The sequence below is a fragment of the Porites lutea genome, chromosome 9, assembly GCF_958299795.1.
Source record: "Porites lutea chromosome 9, jaPorLute2.1, whole genome shotgun sequence".
Taxonomy (NCBI): Eukaryota; Metazoa; Cnidaria; class Anthozoa; order Scleractinia; family Poritidae; genus Porites; species Porites lutea.
Genome location: NC_133209.1, coordinates 8,933,316 through 8,954,055, shown reverse-complemented (window position 1 = coordinate 8,954,055; position 20,740 = coordinate 8,933,316). Strand labels below are relative to the sequence as shown.

The window sequence follows — 20,740 nt, the reverse complement described above, 5'->3', positions numbered from 1 at the left end:
GAATTCCAACGGACCATATTCAAATTCAGAAAGCGAAATAAAATTTCGTCGTAGACTGTTTACGGTCAGTCCATGAAGGTGATGTTACACGACTTAGATGTGACGATGTTAGTCGGTTCTCGGCTAGCAACGCGAGCCTGGTCCGGGGCTAAGCGCAGCGATCCCCTTTCATAAGGAGGCTTTGTAATTTATGGTAGCAACAGAGAATGTTATCTCTTGTGATAAGCTATGTCAGCAACAACAACAACAACAACATTCTTTTCCTGTTTACGTGACTCATGATTACAAGGATAGCTTAGCCCGCGAAGAGCACAAGCCAATAGCAGTAAATAAAGAGAAATTACAGCGATAATAAAATAAAAAATAAGCATGATATTATGATAATACTAAATACAGGCATATCAGATGGAACTTGAAGAAGTAAAGCAACATAAATGTTTGAAACCAGAACTTTAGCTAGAAGTCAGAATCCAGATTATATGATTATATTGAATGTTGATGAAACGGGATGATTTAAAATGACGATCTGCGGTTTTTTTGTTTTGTTTTGTTTTTTCTTTTTTTGTTATTAGACCGCACTACTATGCTGAAACTTTAAGCACGTATTACGACGAAGAGGTAGTGATAGGGGAGGGTCAAAAGCCAGAAGGGAAGTTTTACGTCAACTGCAATCTGTAAGAGAATATTCATGTTTTTTTAGCCAAATTTTAAAGATCAATTTTCCACAACCCTCAGTCTTCGTGTGCCGAGTGCCGAGCCCTAGACCTGTGACAGCTGCAAAAAATGAAATCCTTAAACGCTACAAAATCTCATCGACTCCTTGATTTTGTTCCGTCAATTAGGCCATCATTCCTTTCTGTGATGTTAGTTTTCGTTTGCGGAAGTCTCTGGTTGAAGAATGAAACAACAAACGAGCGACTGATCGCACTGCAATCTCGCATTGATTGCTTGCCCTGTTTTAACATGGCTAAGAGGGTCTCGTTTGAGCGGATGACTCATTCGTCGACAAAAGTTACTCCAAAAGATCTTTACAAGAAGATGCGGACACATTTTTCTGAAGGGATTCCCCATACCTCAGGTAAAATCGGTGCTGTATGTTGAATAATCTTGTGGAACTGATATCGTTAAGACCTAGAGCCGTTTGTCTTCCGGCTTCGTTGGAACCTGAAGTGCTTATACGCTAACTTGATCATTTATTTCTTCGCGCCCCTTTTGCTTTCTCGATGCTTTACAATAACATTTTAATTTCTTCTTTTTTAAAAGCCTGCCGTACGGGTTAGGTCTAAGAACAGGAAATTAGGTTTAGTTTTACACAAGCAGGAAAAAGATATTTTTCTGTGTGTGTTATACCGCAATTAATTTAGGACAGACTGTGGGATAAAGTTTCAAATCGTTGTTTTCTCGGAGGCCACAAATTGAATAATTTTTTTTAGTCTAAATAAAATCTGAAAAAAGCATTCACAGAAAGAGGAGAGGTAATAGAGTTATTTAACTTGACCCATGAAACAGATGCTAACAACTAGTGAACAAAAGCAACAGATAAACAAAAGAAGACAGTGGAATTAGTGCATAGTGCGTAGTATTCTACTCCCTTTCTCACGGGTCAAGTAAAATCTTTCTTGACTAAAGCCCTAAAATTCACAAGGATATTTTGGGTTAAAAAGGGAAAAGAAGTTAAGGAATCAAAGGGGATCGATGGCCTCTTGTAGACGTCGATTATTTCTAGTCACTTAGGATAAAGGATCGATATCTCCGTGCCGATGACGGATACACCGAATGAACATTCCGAAAATCACACAAATAATAATAGGAACAGTGATTAATTACTATCCACTCTGTGTACATGCGCTGGTGTGCGGTAACTGACCTGATGCAAAAACCCAAGAGATGACTTGGTATAACGACCGAAGCCTGTATGCCTTATACAATTGTACGAAGATCCTCGTTACATTCATTTTTTCAATAATCAGTTCAGTTTTAGCGGAGCTCCCGCGCGCGCAGCGGAGCACCAAGGGAAGAAAATTTGGTAGTCATAAAGGAGGATTATGCAGTCTTTCCATGGTGCATTGAGCCGTAATACATTATCCAATTGGTTTTTGACGTCATCACTTTAAAGATGGATGCATCGAGTAAACAACTCCTTCAAGCTTCCATCTTTGGGGAAGATACAGACGTGATTTATTTGCACTCTTGCGATTTCAATACGTAGTTCTACTTTTCGGTACATTCTCTGCAATTTTACGGCTGAATGTGGTCTTCGGCCAATTCATTTTTGTCAGTTCTTTGGTGGGGAGGTGTTAGTATATGTTACCGGCTTACAGGTGAACTTTTGATAAACTCGACGGCGTGAGATTTCTTTTTATTGTACAGGTTATTGAAAACTTTGAAAACTTTACTCTATTGTCAAGGAAATTACGTTTTGAAAAGGGATTTTATTTATTTATAAATGCTTCATAGAAGTTTAATTCATTTTGATATCGGTGTTTAAAGAAAAATTACAAAATGTGCCCCGATTAGAGATGGCGTGTTTTTGCCTTGAATAAATTTTGCCGCGTTCTCAGCCCCTTTTTACTTGCGTAAACGGATCCTCGATCTAGTTAGTGTTCCGCGAGTGGATTTTTTTCAATAACATTTTCAAGAAATTTCTTTGTCTATTGTGTTGTGTTTGTTCATTCATAACTTTGGCTCAAAACACGATCGTGAGACTATAACATCCTAGTTGACTTTTATGCTACTCATATTACAAGCATCACTTCTGCCATAGTTTGCGATGAATTTTTGGGCACTTTTCGATACACGCGCGCGCAGTAATGAATTTTATTTGAAAATATGTTTTACTAATTATTGCTTCGACGAAGGAGACGCTTCCTGATTGAGTCGTTGGCTTTTCTGTGTGTTCGTGGGCGGCCTGTGCACGTTCCATGCGCGAGAAGTCGAGAAAAGAGGTTGTCGGGTGTGTCGGTTCCAAATCTGCGCCATCTTAATACGTCACAATAGCATCCAACATGCCGTGCGTGTCGTGCGCCATTTTGTAGCGTCGTGTTTGCGTCACTATAGTATCCATCATGCCCATCGCGTTCGGTTCCCAGCGCGCGTTTTGCAACCTGTGGATCTATGCCATAGGGTACCCACGCTCTAGCCTACGTAGCATGGCGGTTTTGTAGGGAGAAAAATAACCCGCCCCGATCTTCTCGCGATTTCTCGGTCCTCTCCCGCCTGACCGCCCGCCTATATTACTTAACGCGCCCAACCCAAACCGCCATGCTACGCAGGCTACCCACGTTCTTAAAATTTGTTCTATTCTTGAAACTAATGAAAGGAAGTTAGCTTTTACGTGTTCTTTGCAGGAAGTTGAATTTTTACGGATAGTGCGATCTTCATATTTTAGTTGTACCTTAAATTAAAGCTACGCTAAGCATGGATAATTATGCCGTGCGTAATTCTTCTACTGTCTGCTATCCACCGACCAAAATCGCCGATACCGTTCGATGTTGTGCGTTATTCGCTTTTAAAGCTGCAAGGATTGCCTTTTCAAACACCGACCAAAAGAGAAAATTGAGGTGGACTTTCTCGAAACAAATTTATTGTTTCCGTCGTAAGCTTCTTTCACGTACAGCTCAGCGACAACATTTCCGAAATCTGGTCGCCTATAATACTTCAGTTTAGAGGCGAAATTACGATCACACAGGTTTTCGATGAGAACATATATTTCTTCCTTGGCAAAGACAGTAAAGTTCATGCTCTTGCCAAAACCTGTTGGCAAGCTTCAATAGGCCAATTAAATAAGATGAAAGAAGGATTAAAATTATTATAGTTTCCCAGAAACTCGACTATTTTAGTAGGAAAGTAACACATTTCTTGAAGTTCCCGACCGTGACAGTGAAGATAACACCTTCATCATTAAAATCCAGCTCTCTTTGTCGTAAAAATAGGGCATTTAATTGTACCACACAACTAAATGCATTAATAGCTTGGAAAATTCGCTCAGTATATCAATTCAGTGCCAATCAAAAGAAATGAAATAAAACAAACTCACTTCAAGTCGTCAAACAAGGTCTTTTGAGAGGTCGAAAAATCATCTCCGACGCTCACGATGCATCCAAAATGGCCACGTTACACGCAAAAAAAAAACACGAAAAATTGCCGCATGGAATCATGGGAAGACTGCATCTGCGTCCGCCCGTCCGTCCTCACCAGAGGCATACGAATGTAATATATAAATTCAGCCAGGGCTAAAAGCGAAGCTCTCGTTAATCTACTCATAATTTAATCGAACTGAAAATAAAATCGAGCACTGCTAAACGGTGACGGGCGATGAGAAGTACAAAAAAAAAAAAAAATTAATAGTCTAATTTTAAGAGAGGATAAACTCTTGTCTGATCAGCAAGAAAAAAAATTGCACGTGCAGCACACTTTTCTTTTACATTTCTTAGCCATTTTTTTTTTCTTTCATGACCACAAAGTGGAAATTTCTAGTTAAACAAAAGCAAATGTCGTATGTGCTCACCAAAGATTTTGTTCCTGTTTACCTTTTTTGTGTTTTTTTTTCCCCTGCCGCTCACTTTTACCTTGCTGGCTTCTCCTTGCTGACCGCTAACATTTCTAACTTTCTCACCGCCGATATAAAATTTTGACGTAAATTTTCCTACAAAATTTTTCCCCTTTGTTGTTATCTTTCGCTTTAGCTCATTCTCTGTTATTCACGTCAGTGTAGACGTAAAAACTTAGTCGAAAAAAGGATCGACTTTCGTAGTATTTTTTTTCTCTCTAAATGTCCTGGTGGCCACACGATTTCGCGCCAAAAAGCTCGAGTCCCGGGGTTGCCTTACCAGTCGATTGACTTATTTTACATTTATATGCCTGTGGTGTGGATGGACGCGTGGGCGAGCGCGGAATGTACGGTTACCTGACTACCAGAATTTCTCGGATGTATAGATAACCAAATTTTCTTACCCATTCACCATTTTCACTTAGACCATAATGCACCTTGTTTACCTCCCAAAATTTGGCATAACCATTGTCTTCGATTTCTCTCTGGGACGACTGTAATATTCAGGAGAAATTAAAAACAATGGATAATGCAAAATTTGGGAGGGGGGGAGGGGGGAGCGGTGTAAACAAGATAAATATGGACTTGTGAAAATGGTGAATAGTGATCCGCTGCGCGCTTCGCGAGCGCGAGAACTCTACGAAAATAACTCAATCAACAACCAAATGCAACCACAATGCAACTCGACTCTCTTGAGTTTGTTTTGGCGGAAAATCGCATAGCCAGCCGGACTTTTAGAGAGAAAAAAAAAAACAGCAAAGCCGACTCTTTTTCGACGTCACGTGGATAACAGAGAAAGAGCTGGAGCGGGTAAAAGCAAAGGAGACGAATTTCGCTGGAAACAAAAAAACATGAAAAAATCATAGCGGCGGTGTGAAAACGAGAAATACTGGTGGCTAGCAAAATAAAAATAGGCGGAAGTGAAAAAAAAAATCATTAAAGCGATAGGGACGCAAGCAACAAAACTTTGGTGTGAAAATACGACAATTTCTTGATAAAAATAATCTTTATTATATAGACACCGATGAAATACCAGGATTTCTCCACTAACGAAAATTTGGTATCCAGTGAAGATTCAATTTTTATCCTTCGCACGTGAAGATATCGCGGTTGTTATGGATCCGCGGTTGTTATGCAACACAGCATTTCCCCATCTGTGTCTATATAATAAACAGAATATTACATGCCCGCGCGTGTATACGAATTTTATCTTCGAGTGATCAACTCGATATTTCACTCGCGCTCACCCGTGAGGTATCGAGTTGAACACTCGAAGATAAAGTTCGTATCCACGATCGGGCATGTAATACCCTCTATGTATCTAGGAAGTTTCACGTTTTAGTCGTGAAAAAAAAAAAAACAGCAATGGAATGTTCAAGAAGTGCGCTGCGGGTGCAAAAGAGTTACACAAATTATATGTATTGCTTTTGTTGCCGTTCTTATTGCCGTCTCATTAACGATAGCTTCGCTTTTAACCCTGGCTTATTCTATATTTTTTTAATGTTTTTTTAATATTTTTACTACAGCAATACCTTGGTCAAAAATGGCGTTAACAACCACCAGACCCAGAAACCGAAGACAGGTTTTAAATGACACTTTAATTAGCGTCACAATACATGACGTAAGAAAAGAATTCACAAAACAGTTTGAAAAACTAATGCCCCTTAAGTACTGTAAGTCAAGTGAGAAGATATGTCCTGCGGGACCCCCGGGACTCCCTGGTCCAACAGGGGCAAAAGGGCAACGTGGCAGGAGGGGGATAAAGGGAAAGAAAGGGCCTAAAGGTCCAATGGGACCACCTGGAAAGTCTGGAGAAACAGGAATGATAGGACCTACCGGACCGAGAGGAGAAAAGGGAGAACCTGGGTCAAAGGGCATGCTGGGAACGAGAGGAGAAAAGGGAAACAGTGGAAATTCTGGGACAAAAGGCATGCCGGGACCGAGGGGAGAAAAGGGAAACAATGGAAATTCTGGGACAAAAGGAGAAAAGGGAAACAATGGAAATCCTGGGCAAAAAGGCATGCCGGGACGGCCTGGAAGTCCTGGGAAATCAGCGTCTGCTCCACAAGTGATGTTGTCATCGGCAGAACTGACAGGGGATGAAGGAGGAAATACGGCTTTTTATTGCACGGTAGGAGGGAATCCGCCCCCTACCGTCGAATGGCGATTCAAGGGCAGAAAGCTTCTGTCAGGTGCAAAGTATTTGATTAAAGTGGGAGAGTTCGTCGTTAAGAATCTGAATTACAGAGATGCTGGGCAGTACACATGTCACGCCAGAAATATTCTTGGATCGTCTGATGCTACTGGGAAATTGTCTGTTCGAGGTAAAAGGAGTATTTAACTTTGAAGTCTGTTATATATATAGTCTGTTATTTACGTTATTGTCTTTTATTCTTTACTCTGGATTCTAACATCTTACACGCAAGGGCACAAGAACCGTCCGTCATCATTTTTTCCTTATTTCAGGCCTCCCAGTGTTTATTAAATTTCCACCATCACTGGCCGCGCCAGTGCAACACACTACCTTTCAAGTTACTTGTCAAGCAGAAGGTTTTCCTCGCCCCACAGTAAACTGGAATAGAGTGGGAATGCCTTTGCCAGCTGGAAGGGTTGAAGTAAACCAAGGTACGCTAACCATTAAGAACTTGAGTCCTGCTGACAGCGGTTTGTACGAGTGCATTGCGACGAACATAATGGGAACAAAGAAGACCAGAACCAACGTGGCAGTGCAACGGCAACGGCAGCGGCACTCAGGTCTGTACATACATTATTTACACCGACATATTACCCGATCCATAAACTTCCTTTACGCGATTTTGGTTAAGGTTCAGTCATCATGTAAGCCCGGGAACGAGGAAGGAACGAAAAGAATCGTCTCCTCCCAGTCCCTTAAGGCTAAAAGCGTCTTAGCTCTTTCGCGCTCATTTATGTGAGAACTTGACGGGTCTATCGCTGGACGATAAAATGGATTTGCACAAATTTTCTCCAAGTAAATATGTTGCAAAAGTGTAAATACTGAAGAGTAAATCTGGAGTAAACCTGGTAAATGCCACATTTGCATGCCTAATAACACAGATCGTAAATAAGTAGCAAGTGTGGGTTATTACTTGGTGTTACGGTGCAAGAATTTTATAATATGCTAATTAGTATATGCCAATGTCTATGTAATATAATGGGAGTATCATGGGTTGCCCCAGATTTACTCCTCAGTTTTTGTCTTCATTTTTGCGACATATTGCTAACATCAAATTTGGCCAAATCCTGCCTTGGTTGGTTTTCGTTTTCATTTGACACTTAACTTAACTTTAACTTTAACTTAACTTTAACTTTATTACATTTCACACACTTGGAAGAAAAATACATGAGACCAGCCAAAGCCGGGGGGGGGGCTTAAATGGCCTAGGGTCAGCGAAAAAAAAAGTGATTAATTTACATGAATAAAAGAAGCCTTTAACTAAAATAATTACAATGCTATTAAATCAAAAGAAAGGAAAGGACAGTCAGAAAACTCACAACTGAAATACAATACTTGACAACTAATTTCAAATACTTAAACAACTAATTATTCCTACTATAAACCATACAAACAAATGCCACTAGTATAGTCCCATAAGGTATACAAAATGGGTGACAAGAGACTTGATTAAGCTATTAACAAGTTTAACTAAGTTTAAGCTTGATTAAACAGGTAATTATCAAATACTAATTATGACTACTAAATGTACAAACGCGTGATAAGGTATACAAATGATCCATAGGCTAATCAAATACTCAGAAAAATGTAATCTTAACTTTTTTTTTTTTTTAAAGTTCCTTACTGTGAGGCTATTGCGTACAGTTAACGGAATATCATTCCAAATAATAGGAGCTTGCCAAGTGATAGCAAATTGATACTTATGACAGGTTTTATGCAGATTAAAACGTGAACGAGTCATATAATCGTGATATTCAGAATCAAAATGAAGGATCGAGGAGACAGCAGTAGGTAAAAAGCTATTAAAATGTGAGAATACAAAACAGGCAACATGGAATTTATAGACAGAGTGGAGTGACAGAATATTATGCTTAGGTAAAAGAGGCTTAGAGAATGTGAGCGGAGGAGAAAAAGTAATTATACGAATGGCTTTCTTTTGAAGTACATAAAGCGGTTCAAGGTAGGAAGCAAATGTAGATGTTCATATTAAACTATAATAATTGATGTAAGTTAAGAAAAGAAAAGAATCTTTAATTGCGCTTGTCGTCCGCTTTTGCCGTTTTGAGTCCACATGGACCCATGTATAGAACAAGTATCATCAGCTAAATCCGTAGGAGTCTACATCGATCAGACATTATTAACTTGGGAGTGCCATATTAACAGTGGTTGTAAAAACATTGCTTCTGCCATCGGTGCAATTAAACGTATGCGGCACTTATCTTATGTAATGTTTTGATCATCGTTTATAATAGCCTTGTCCAACCTCACTTTGATTATTGTATTGTGGTGTGGGGAAACTGTAACAAGGGCCTTAATTTCTGAAAAGCTTCAACGCCTTCAAAATCGCGCAGCCAGCATTCTAATGTCTGCCGCGACCTATGACAGTAATTTGGAAGATGTGTTCCGGGCATTAGGGTGTCATGAACTCTGTCATCAAAGATTAGAAAAGAAATCTATTATGATGTTTAAGACCTTACAAGGGATGACTCCCGAATATCTACGATCAAGATTTGTTTATCGCGGCAGCGCTAGCTCTTATTGTTTGAGGAACACCGAAAAAAAAACTAGTTCTTCCACAACCGAGCACTCATTTTTTTAAAGAGTAGGTTTTCATACAATGGAGCTCAGTTGTGTAACAACTTGTCAAAGAAAATTCGGTCAAGCAACCTCCTAAAAGATTTTAAGGTAAAAAAAGTCGCCACAGTTTTAAGTAAAGTTTCAGTAAAGTTTTTTAGTATGATTATTTAGACAAGGCTTCATAAAAAGTACTTTTTTACTTTTTTTAATATTTTGTATCTATTTTATTTGTAGTTAGGAAGATAGGAAGTTAGCTATTATATTAAATAATGATGGAAATACCGTGTATAAATAAAGATATCTGTCTATAGAGATGGCGGCTAAGAAGGCGACCATTGTTGGTGACGTCACAAGTCTCCAGCTGCGCAAACGTGACCCATAAAATATACCTCATATTGTTAAGAAGATTAAAGGCATTCTACTAACGGTCAGTGTAAAACGCAGACTGCGGATTGCAGACTGCAGACTACTGACCAGGGGTAACTGAAATACAGACTGTGTGTAAATTCAGGCTGAGAGTAAAACGCAGGCTGGGTACAAAATGCAGAATGAAGACTGTGGACATTTTAAACATTTGTGCTCCTTCTTCTCCAAATAGGTGAAATAGCTACAATTGTAGCTGGTATCAGTTACGTACCTCGCTTCCTAGTCGAAGTACATTGCACATTCGCCAAAAGTTTCAATGAACATCCAAACAGCTTGTCTGGGTACCTTGATTTGCAATACTTTCATAGGAAGTCATCCAAATTTCCTGCAGAACATCTTTCTTTGTTGTTGGAATGATTTACTCCCTTTTTTTGTCGCCATAATTCTTTTTGTACAGTATTTTGGGTCAGCAGTTTTCATTTAAGCGTAAACATCGTAGTGATGTATCAATTCGCGGTCACTCGATTTGAAAAATTGGCGTCTAAAGTTGAAGCGTGAGGTCTCTCGGTCGGAAAAAACGTTCAAGGTTGCGATTATGTTTTCGGGTCGTCGACGACGTTCCAGAGAAGAAAGGAATGGATTTGTGAAAGCAGGTGTCTTCAAGTAAGTGTTCGTTTACATGTATTTGCGGGAGTTTTTTTTGCCCTTAAACCCTTCCACGACTTCAGTTTATGCTCGGTCTGCATTTTACCCCAGCCTGCGTTTTACTCTTAGTCTGCAGTCTGCATTCTTCGTTTTACACTGACCGATTCCACTAAAGATAAAATCGTTTCGAAATACTGCAACAACTCAAAAACTCCGGGGAGGGGTCCACCCCCCCTCTCCCCTGTACCACGATGGGGATATGACAAATTTGAGTGTACGTCCGAGGGCTTTCTTTGCTTCTATTTCCTGCTAAGCTGAAATCCGACAAGACTTGACAGACTGACCTGGTGCTAAACGGTTAACTAGTTCTAACGCGGCCATATTTCATTGGGTTACAGGTTTGGAAGACTCTGTTATTGTGGGAAACAAAAAAAACTATTTGACCTCATTAGGCAACTGGCTAGCACCTGTGGCTAAAGGCATAAATTCTCTCTGGAAGCGCTGTTGGCGTGCATCCGTGGACGGTTGGGCTGGAAGAACATTTCACTCACGATGTGATGGCAAGGGACCGACTGTAACAATAATAAGGGTTGGGAGATATATCTTTGGCGGATATACCAGTAGGTCATGGGGTAAGTAAGCATTGTAAACAGAGATAATTTTAGCTCCGGTTTCTAGCTTTGTTTTAAAGCATAAATTAAACAAAGTTATTCAGTGAGCATCTGTTCATCAAAATGATCCAGCATTTGGATGCACAGATTCAAAGGGCGTTTTTCACTTTTCTTGGATCTTGTTCTAGCATTAATGCTCTTAACCCATAACCCGTTAGATAAAGCAAGTAACTAGCCCAGAATTAGTATGGGGAAAAAAGGGGTAAGGGATGAAGTACTGCAAATATGGACAGCAGGTCACTTTTCTCTACATATTGGTGTAACAGTCCGAAATCTACAAGGGGAGAGGTGATAATCCTCTCTAGGGGTTGATAATCCCCCAAGGTTGTGAGTAGAGGTGATAATCCCCCTTGGGTACTGGAGAGGTGGAAAGACCTTTCTAGATGTCTAATTCCCCGGTTTAAGGAGTAACAAGAGTCTATCGGGCAAAGTGTGACCTGTATGGGAGCACTTCATCCCGAACCCATGTTTATTAATTGCCAACGACTCTCAATACAGATATCATCACTTATTTAAGCTAGGATTGCGTGCCTGCTGCCCGTCAGGAAAAACCCTCAATTATTTTTGAGGGAAACCTGAACCCTCCCGAAAGCAGAGCCAGACACTTAACATGAACCTCGAGGGAGAGAGGTTAGACGAAAATATATTAATAGAAGTTGTAAGTAAAGGACAATTAAACTCTTATCAACTTAATAATCAAAATAAGGCACAGAGTAACTAAGTGCACAAGCATGTTAGGATGCCGGGAACGATGATTCCCCTCAGTAGAAACCCCACCTCTTTTCTGCCATATCTTCTTGACAATTGCCAATTGATTCAAAGTGTAAACAACAAAGATCAGTAGTTCGTATGACTGCAAAAAGTATAAGCAGCTTCTTAAATTTTTCAACAAGAGAAAAGACCTCATATATAAAACCTTAAGAAAACCAGGAGAGAGAATCAAGCAGTAATAAGGGAGGGTGGGATGGGATTTTGTTCCACGAAGAGAAGAATATGAAGTGCTATTTTTCTGAGCTAGGCGCGAAAATATAGGCATCAACTGTACATGTGATAGCTGGCATCTAATTGGCTGAGCGAAACAATTAGTGTGACAGGGGTCACATGCAGGAAGTGACCCCTGAAAGGAAGTGAGCTGATTCCACTACTGGTAAGGGCGGGTTTATGGTTATCACATTAACTCCAATTTATCCTGTAGTATAAATTAGCTTCATTCCTCCCCTTATCCCCCCGCATCACCACCATTTTCTGAATAAGGACGATTCTTATCATTAGTTGGCTTTGTTTGAAACTAATTTAAAAAGTACTTATCCGGCCATAAATATCAGGATCTGCTCTAGGCTCTAAACTGAAAATGACAAATAATTAAAATTAGTACAGCATGTTAAATCAGACCAATTGTGCTGAGCTGGTAATTAAGGCTTTCAGAAAGCATTTATAGATTCAATTTCTGTACCAACAGTTTGTACTTTTAAGGCGATGAAGCCTGTTACATCAACTGCATGTACTTTGATAAGAAAAACTGTGTTAAACGAAACTTCAAACGTCAAACTTCGTGGCAAAACAGTGTGTAAACTGCGTCTGAGTGAATTTACCATTTGATAGTCCGTCCGTTAATTTCTTCAGTTTAAACATAATGAAAACAAATATTTTCTGGCATGAATAGTTTTTTGTAGCTCAATTAATTGAAACTCTTTCCGTTAAAAGACTTGACAGATTTGGTCTAAAGGTTATTTGTTTAGTTTTGTTTGTTGATTTGTTTTTTTTTGTTTGTTATTTTTTTTTGCATTTTTTTTTTTAATTTTGGTTTTCAAATGTTTGTACTTGTCCTACAAATACAAAGTAAAATAAATAAAACATATCAGACTCACATTCGCTTCAAATGAGAAAATTTCTTTCCAGGTTTGTCTTTAGTGTCAATCCACTTGACGGGTGGTTTAATTTCTGAAGTGAGTATCAGAACAAACGGCGCTAATTACACTTGGTTCCATCGTTAATTTCTCTCTGATAGATTCCGGCAGTGGGCACCATTACGACTCCAAAGCATTTTTGTTTTCACTAGTGAACAAACCAGGGTGGGCACCGGTTAAACTGCCTCAGGCAGGGAGATATAGTTCAAACAGAGCACATTCCATATACGTTGACTCATCGAGTGGGCCTTCATTCGGAGGAGGAAGTGACAGTTACATTTCCAACTACGCGTCATCCAATAGCAATTCATACAGCAACCTTGGCTACACTTATAGCCCACCGAGCGGGTACAGCTGGGGCAGCACCTTCGCCAAAACATTCCTGGCAGGATCGCACAACTTCACACCAGACGAAGTAGAAACTTTTTACGAAACAAACAAGAAATAATAATTAATAATGGGCCACATGAACTTTGATATTAGTATTCCATAAGTTTCAAACATTAAGTTAAAAGTCGCTAGAACGAATTCATTATATACTTTCCAGTATGTGCTAAACGAGTGGAAAAAAAGAGGAAATAAGACATTAATTATAATACAGTTCAATTCAGCTGTGAAAAGATGGTTATCTTGATCCAGGCTTTCCCTTTCTAACTGAAATAAAAAATACATATTTAGTGATATAATATAATGATATAGTTACCGTATTTACTTGAAATAACACTTTCCTCAAATAAGCGCCGCACCTTCTCATCAACAGTGAGAAAGGTATTGGTCATTTATTGCCATTGTTTCACAAAAAGGCGTTCAGAAAACCTGGTTGGAGAGTTCTTAAGATTTTTATTTGAATAAATTGTGGGCCCTAAAAACTGTCGGAACTTTCTAGAATTTCGAGAAAATGGTCCCCTGGTCGTTCTGTTATTCGCTGAGAACTAATCTTCCTTTCCCCCGCTAACGCCTCCTTTTCCCAGTTCACGTGATTATATTTTCGCATGCCTTACACTCACGCTTCATCCCTACTATCTGAGAGCCTAGAACAGTGACAATCACTCCCTGACCAGTTTTGCTTCATGAGTATTATTCATCGTGTTTTTTTAGGATTTCACAAAAAAATGTATGGAACGTCCTCCATTGATCGAGCGTGCATTGATTGCCTCACATCACACAGTTTTTCACAAATCCCATTTGTTCACCTCGTTTGCCAAGACGACTGATTAATCTCCAAGGCGCTTGCTAAGTTTCCTGATTCCTCTCCCATTACTTTCCCGTTCAGAATATTGGAATGAATCACAAAGAGGAGAATTGTTTCGCTTAAAATCCCTTGCTCGGCGGTGTTTTGATCACAAACGCGCTGTTATAACTTTGCCAAACCGCCAGGGGAAAAGGTAGGACAATGACGAGAGAAGATTTTGACAAAATAAGCAAAATAGAATAATTAATGATTTAAGTCCTACATTAAGAAAATAGAGACGATGAGAAAACATTAGAAAATCGCACTCGTTCTTAGTATGCCTATGGCGCAAAATCAAAATTACCGAAATACCGCTTTAAAAAAAACCTCAATACCGCAATACCACAAATCCCTATGTCCCTCTCTACTTACAAGTACTTAAGTATACCATACAGACGGTTGAGCGGTACTAGGTCTAGAAGTCCGCTCTCAGAATCAGGTAAGAAAAAAATCATCTGGCACCCACACAGGGTAACATTTTTTTTTTTTTTTTTTTTTTTTTTATGAATTTGAAGGAACGCAGAGGTCTGTCGGTTTGAATTTAAATAAAATTAAATAATTGAGTCAATCCTGAGTAGTCTTTACGTACCCTATGATCGACTTGCAGTCAACTTTCACTGCATTTGCTGCGTCTAGTTAACAGTATATGGTTGACTTTAGAAACGAGTTCAGCTGTGACCAGTTGGTTCTAAACTGCTTTAGGCTCGATTACCAGCCGCTGTCTGTTCTCGAAGTGGAACAAAAATCACTCGGGGGGTACTCCTCATACGCCCAAAAGGGTTACCTTTTTCAGGCTTCAGGAATATGAAAGGGTACGGATTTCACCAGTTGAGGCATATCAAAGGGTAGGGAAATCTGTCATTTGGGTCTGTGAAAGGGCCCAAAAGAGCTAATAGATGAATTTTATGGCTTTATAAGGTCAAGAAAACGTTAGACGAAAGGGGTACATTTTTCGTGAAAAGTGGTATATAAAAGGGTAAGGGGTTGGACCTCGCGGCGGAACCTCCCTTAATAAACATTTGTTGAGTACCCCCTCCCCCAGGACAAAACCGAACCCAGTCGAGTCTACAACTACTAATGCCCCGCTATACGGGGTTTTTAACTAACTACTTGGCCCGGGGAACGGGGAAATTAGCTGTGTTTTAACACCAGGCCAAAGTTAAATTCCCCGCCAAGTTCCGGGCTCAGAGGACCAGAGTTTCAATTGACTGATACATAATTAGCCTCCCTACAGCCGCCCCCTCCACTCAGAAAAAAAAAATCATATTTTTCTCCAATTTTTTGTCCGGGGAGGGCTATTTAGGGGTTGGCTGTACACAGTACGTGCGGCCTCTGATGCCAACAGAGCGGCTGACACGCAACAGCAGCAGAGAGATTCTGATCAAGTCTCTTGAGAGATATACGCGAGTGAAGTAGAGTTCTTTACAAATAAGTTTAAAATGATGATGCTGACATTGACACTATACTCTTTAACGGAAAGAGCTCGTCGGTTAATAACTCGCCGCTAATTACCCATTAAAGGCACCTCTTTTTTTTCCTTTTTTTTTTTGGAAAGGAACGGCTGTAATTGTTCATCGGTCATCGTTAACTTGGCCCTCATCCCCTCCCTTCATAACGAGGACTACTACAGCTCAGGCTTAAAAGAAAAAATGGCTGGTCAGCAACACCCCTGACAATTAGAGACAATTAGAGAGAGTGACTAATTAGCGTTCCCGCTTTGATTGGACAAGGTTAAGGATGCTGCATAACTAATGGCATACAATGTGAGATTATATTAAGCAAAAAAACTGAAATTTTTTTTGAGAAGCCAGAGTGTACAAGATATTGTTCAATCCCTGACACCTGCACTCAAACATGACGATGTCTGCAATATTAGATATCACTGCTATGCTGAAACCCCGAGCACATGTTACACGAAGTGGTAAGAGAGAGGACTGGGTCAACAGCCAACAGCCAGGGCAGCTCGCTTTACGTCAACGGTAGTAACATTATTAAAGCTGTCAATTGTTGTTTATGGTTATTTATATCCAAAGGGGCCGTGATTGACCTTATAAGCAAACTTTGGTAGAAAGGGTTTTTCGTTCTTTCTTTCTTTCTTTCACTCTCTTCTTTCAGTAAGCACAAGAGCCATTATGGCTGTTGGTGAGCAAGGGAAGATAAAGAAACGTACATACCATGATTGGTTGGTTCATTAATTGAAGAAAGTAGCCCTGCCGGTGCGTGCCCATTTTGCGGGAGTGGACGACCAGCTGGAGGACATGCAAGTAGCCGTGATTAGAGCTGGTCTAAGACGCGAGGAGATGCGCTGTATTCAGAATTTTGGCACCCTCGCGCCGGGTGGACTCAATCAAGATTTCTCTTTGACGTGACTTGCGCGCGCGCACACTCGCTTGTTTTTACGCGCACATTTTCAAATCTCAAAATTTTCTGCTACTACGAACTGACATATTTTCCCTAATGAAGGCGGCATTGCCTAAACGTCGGAGTTTTATTTGCAATTATCGGCGTTAAACTTACCACCTTCCCACTTTTAACACACACAAACGCTATGTAGGAACCGCCTTTATTATCCGCTTTTTAAGTGTGTTTGTCGGCTGGGAGAACTTTCGGGGAGGATGAGGTGCACTGGGGGTCATGGGAAGGGACGAAGGAAAAATAGCGACAGAAGTAACCGAATTCCTGAAATGTTTCTGATTAAAATAATCTAACGGGAGTTCTTTGATTAACGGTTTTAGGCTTTCGAGACCTTTTCGCAATTAATTAAACTGCTCTGTGCTTTAAAAACGCGAATCCACAACGAAATTACCAGTCTTGAATTTTGTTGTATTTATTTATTTCATTTTATTTTATTAGCTTCGCCAACATAATATAATAAATACATTCAGGTAATCAAACAAACTAACAAAGAAAAAGTGGCAGGAATTCCACAAAAGCGTGAGTCAGTTACTGCGGAGTAGTCATAGAGGCTACAATAAGGACTAACCAATCAGAGCGAAGCAAAATTTTGGGAGAACCAATCAGAATCGAGCATTTAGCCCATGTGACCAAATTGACGTCACAAGCTCCCAAATATGGTCATTTTGTTCACGTGACCCCATGGGGTAAAGAACACGCACACAAGAGGTGGATCCACATGCTTCACATAGTTTTATTGAACGTACCGCGTAAAGCCTGGTGACAAGTGGGACGCATGCGCAGTTCAACCCCAGGTTTTCCCCTGCGCAGTCACGTGAATGGGATCGTAGGCACATGCGCAGACCACCCAACGACTCCCCAGGTCCCCCGCATTCATGTGAGCACATGTCCGACTAGACCTACTACGCATGCGCAAACACTCAAACGAAGCCCCAGGCCCCTCGCATCACCGGAAGTCAATAAAAACACACTGTATAGAGGTCAACATCATTTAATACAAAAAACAAATCTCGAGAATGCCCTGAGTTACATCCGGGACGTGTGTGACGCCCGAATGACGTCACGCCCATTGTTTTACATGAAATACACATTGCGAAGAAAGGGTGTTTGCTTCCTGGCTGAAGGAGTCATGAGCAATGGATTAGGCCATGGAATGTAGTGGTTGAAACCTATCAATGACCAAGGTTTGAGTAAATGACGACGTAAATCGAAACGGGTGGCTGAAACGAAAGGAGGGGTGATTAGAGCCAAGAAGCAAACTGAATGAGAAACAGTCGACCATTGCCACGCACGAGGCGGTGGGTTATTGTCCAATGATTGACTGGAAAACAAAAAAGACTTAATTACAAAATGGGACGTGTGTGACGCCCTCGTGGTGTCACGCCCGGGAAAGATTGTATACAAAACAATTCGATTAAAATCCAGTCTTGGTTAAAATTAAAATGCTCTAGGATCCAATGCGTTTCTGGGAAAAAAAATTAACGTCTTAGTTTGAACAAATGGAGTAAGCTAGCCTGTCCTTGATAATTGATGATACAAAGTTTGTGAGGGATAATGCTTTTGAAAATCATCACCACTTGGATAATCCAATGGGAATCTAATTAAAAAAATAATCATGAACATCCAGCAGGGGTGGCGCCACCATGCAGACCTCCCCCTGCCGGGTGTTCAAAATTCCCAATCCATGCTGTCCATCATGGCACAGCCTCGACAGGGTTCATGGAGTTCGGACACGTGCCGTAAATAGATCCAGCACCGTTTACACACAAAATATAATTTCCCCGTTAGATTTTGGAGGTTTCTGGAATGTTGCTCCATCACCTGGGCAATGGCTGAAAAAGGAAAGGGAGATAAATGGCTCGCATGACAAAATGAGAATCTGAAAAAAATAAAAAACATGTTTTTTAAGGACGGGGTGGGTAACCCATGACTTGCAACATCTCGCACCAATAACAGGGCACGTGTAAGTCGCTGGCACGACGAAAGTTCAAATAACAACGACAACAGAGTAATTTAACGGGTCTCGGTAATGGAAGGGTGAGCCCCGATCCAGTGTACCACTGCACGATGCTGCCGAGGAAACACCATGCAGCGGAGGTACCATGAACCCTGTGGGTACTGAGAATGGTATGCGAATCTACGAGAAAATGAATAATGATTAATCTTGTGAGCCCATAAGTGAATGAACAAGACGATCTCGCATCCAGCATCTGTACCCATAGATTTCAATCATGATAATCACATCTAAAAATTTAATAATAATGGGCTAAACTCATGAGTAAGTAATTGATATCGTCTCGGAGCCGGTGGTTGTTCTTGAGGAAGAAATGCGCACCTAGAAAGCTGTGTGGTTGCAGAATTGCATGAGATGTGGAACACTATGAATATGGTATCGTTGTTGCAAGGCAAGGATCCACCCCCATTGGTCCATAGTAGAAATTACATCTGAAACGTTTCATGAAGTTGGATTACACATCGAACAGTACTATAATGACAACGCAATTGCACGGGTCTAATCCATCCTCCATAGTGTTTTAACGTATAATGAAAGCCTACAAAGAGGTGGAAAGTCGAATTAAGATGGGAATACTGGTACGAAAGAAACCGGAGTGCAAAGGGCGGATCCATTGCGTATGATGACGTAACAGGCAATGCGTGGCTGTAAAAAAATTTAAACTAAAATTAATCCTCTAAAAAGCCCAGGGCAGCCAAATCCGGTTCACCCACAGGACCCTGACGCCGGAGAAACGAATTGATCCGGAAGGTCATCCGTAAGGGCCAATCATCCCAGTCCCGATGGTTGGGGTCCCCACTCTGCACAAACTCAACAATATCATCTTCAGTGAGGGACCCCGCCCTGTTGCCAGCAATAACGTCATCTAATCTTAACCCGTCCATCATTCTCTCGCAGTGGTTACAGACTCCGCCATGAGTGGGATGGGCGACCCACTGATAAATATGACACACTGGCTGATTCTCCACAAACTCCCAAGAATCTAATAAAAAAATGAAAATCAACACGAACAGGCTGGGACCCAGAACCGCGCGGCCCAATTGAGTCGAGCTCGTCGAGGGCAAAGACACAGGTGGACAGGCCACAGCACTGTGCGTAGAAACTCAAACCCCTTGAACACGTCTATGAATCAAAAAAAAAAGGGTATAAGGAAAAGGGACCCACACCCGAAAAAAAATGAAAGCCATGAGACTCACCAGCCATGCGACGGCGATGGACCTCGTGATCCAACTTACGGGCAACAGGGTGGTCCCAGGGCAGCGTTTTGGCCCAATCCCTCAATTCCTCGTGAGTACAACGTCTAAACATGGCGCGCAGGCATTCCTTGCCTATCGGGAGGCGGTCCAACATCTTCAGGGCTTCAAACAACATCGCGATCGGCATGGTATACAGCACCATCGATTGCAGAGAACTCACCATCTTGATCAGCGTGACTGAACAAACTGGAATGAGTCCACACAGGGCGCGCAACGTGATTTAGAGACTCTTTCAGAGAACGTGATTGGTGGAGAGCCATCACGTGGGGATAGTATGAACGAGAGGAGACTCTAGGGGGTACCCCCCATGGGTACACCTTTTCATCCCTGGACCAGGGGGTCTAGCGCGAGTGTGTGATTGGTGGATACCGGAGGATAAACAAGGGGAACACCACGTAGAGAGGTCAGTTGCCTGAGTTTTGCGCTGTCAAGATGGACTGCCGAGGGTTGGTCGATCCCCAAAACAAACCGTTTGGCCGCGTGTTGCCCTTGGAGGTGCAGATTAAGATTATGTTTTGGGTCCATTGCTTCTACACCATGGACAAGCGAAAGAAGGTGGTACAGGAGTTGAAGGGGCTACCCAAATGCGACCTGACAGGTTTCCCTCAACATCTGGGCGAGGACCGTTGGTGGAACCAAGTGGTGGTGCGGTTGCACGCCCCTAGGAAAAATGGGTGTCACCACTGCCACCGTCTCATGGATCACCGGTTATCGGTAAGGGAACGGTGTTGTTGTTGTTGTTGTTGTTTTGTTTTTGTTTGGTAGACTGAATGGTCTTTTATGTCTGGATTTCAGATTGGCATGATGGTGGAGATGGCGCGTCAACCCCCCAATCTCGACCGCTTGATGAATGAGGGCATTGCGTTTGTCATTGACACCTTCAAGCATCAGATCCCCAAGTGTCCCCTTGGAAGA

The 20,740-nt window shown here is 41.2% G+C and overlaps 1 protein-coding gene across 1 annotated transcript; it reads left to right on the top strand.

Annotated features, from left to right (window-relative positions):
* The first annotated feature begins 737 nt into the window (after positions 1–737).
* LOC140947292 (uncharacterized) lies at positions 738–13,731 on the top strand. Its single transcript, XM_073396351.1, has 5 exons — positions 738–1,078; positions 6,076–6,873; positions 7,016–7,303; positions 10,730–10,963; positions 13,011–13,731. The coding sequence occupies exons 1-5, from the start codon at positions 784–786 to the stop codon at positions 13,355–13,357; spliced, it is 1,962 nt and encodes a 653-aa protein (XP_073252452.1). The 5' UTR covers positions 738–783; the 3' UTR covers positions 13,358–13,731.
* Positions 13,732–20,740: the final 7,009 nt, after the last annotated feature.

Coding starts and splice junctions, on each gene's coding strand:
- LOC140947292 (XM_073396351.1), top strand. CDS start 784: ATGAAATCCTTAAACGCTACAAAATCTCATCGACTCCTTGATTTTGTT. Junction 6,874..7,015: donor TGGGAAATTGTCTGTTCGAG/GTAAAAGGAGTA, acceptor TCCTTATTTCAG/GCCTCCCAGTGTTTATTAAA. Junction 7,304..10,729: donor GCAACGGCAGCGGCACTCAG/GTCTGTACATAC, acceptor ATTGGGTTACAG/GTTTGGAAGACTCTGTTATT.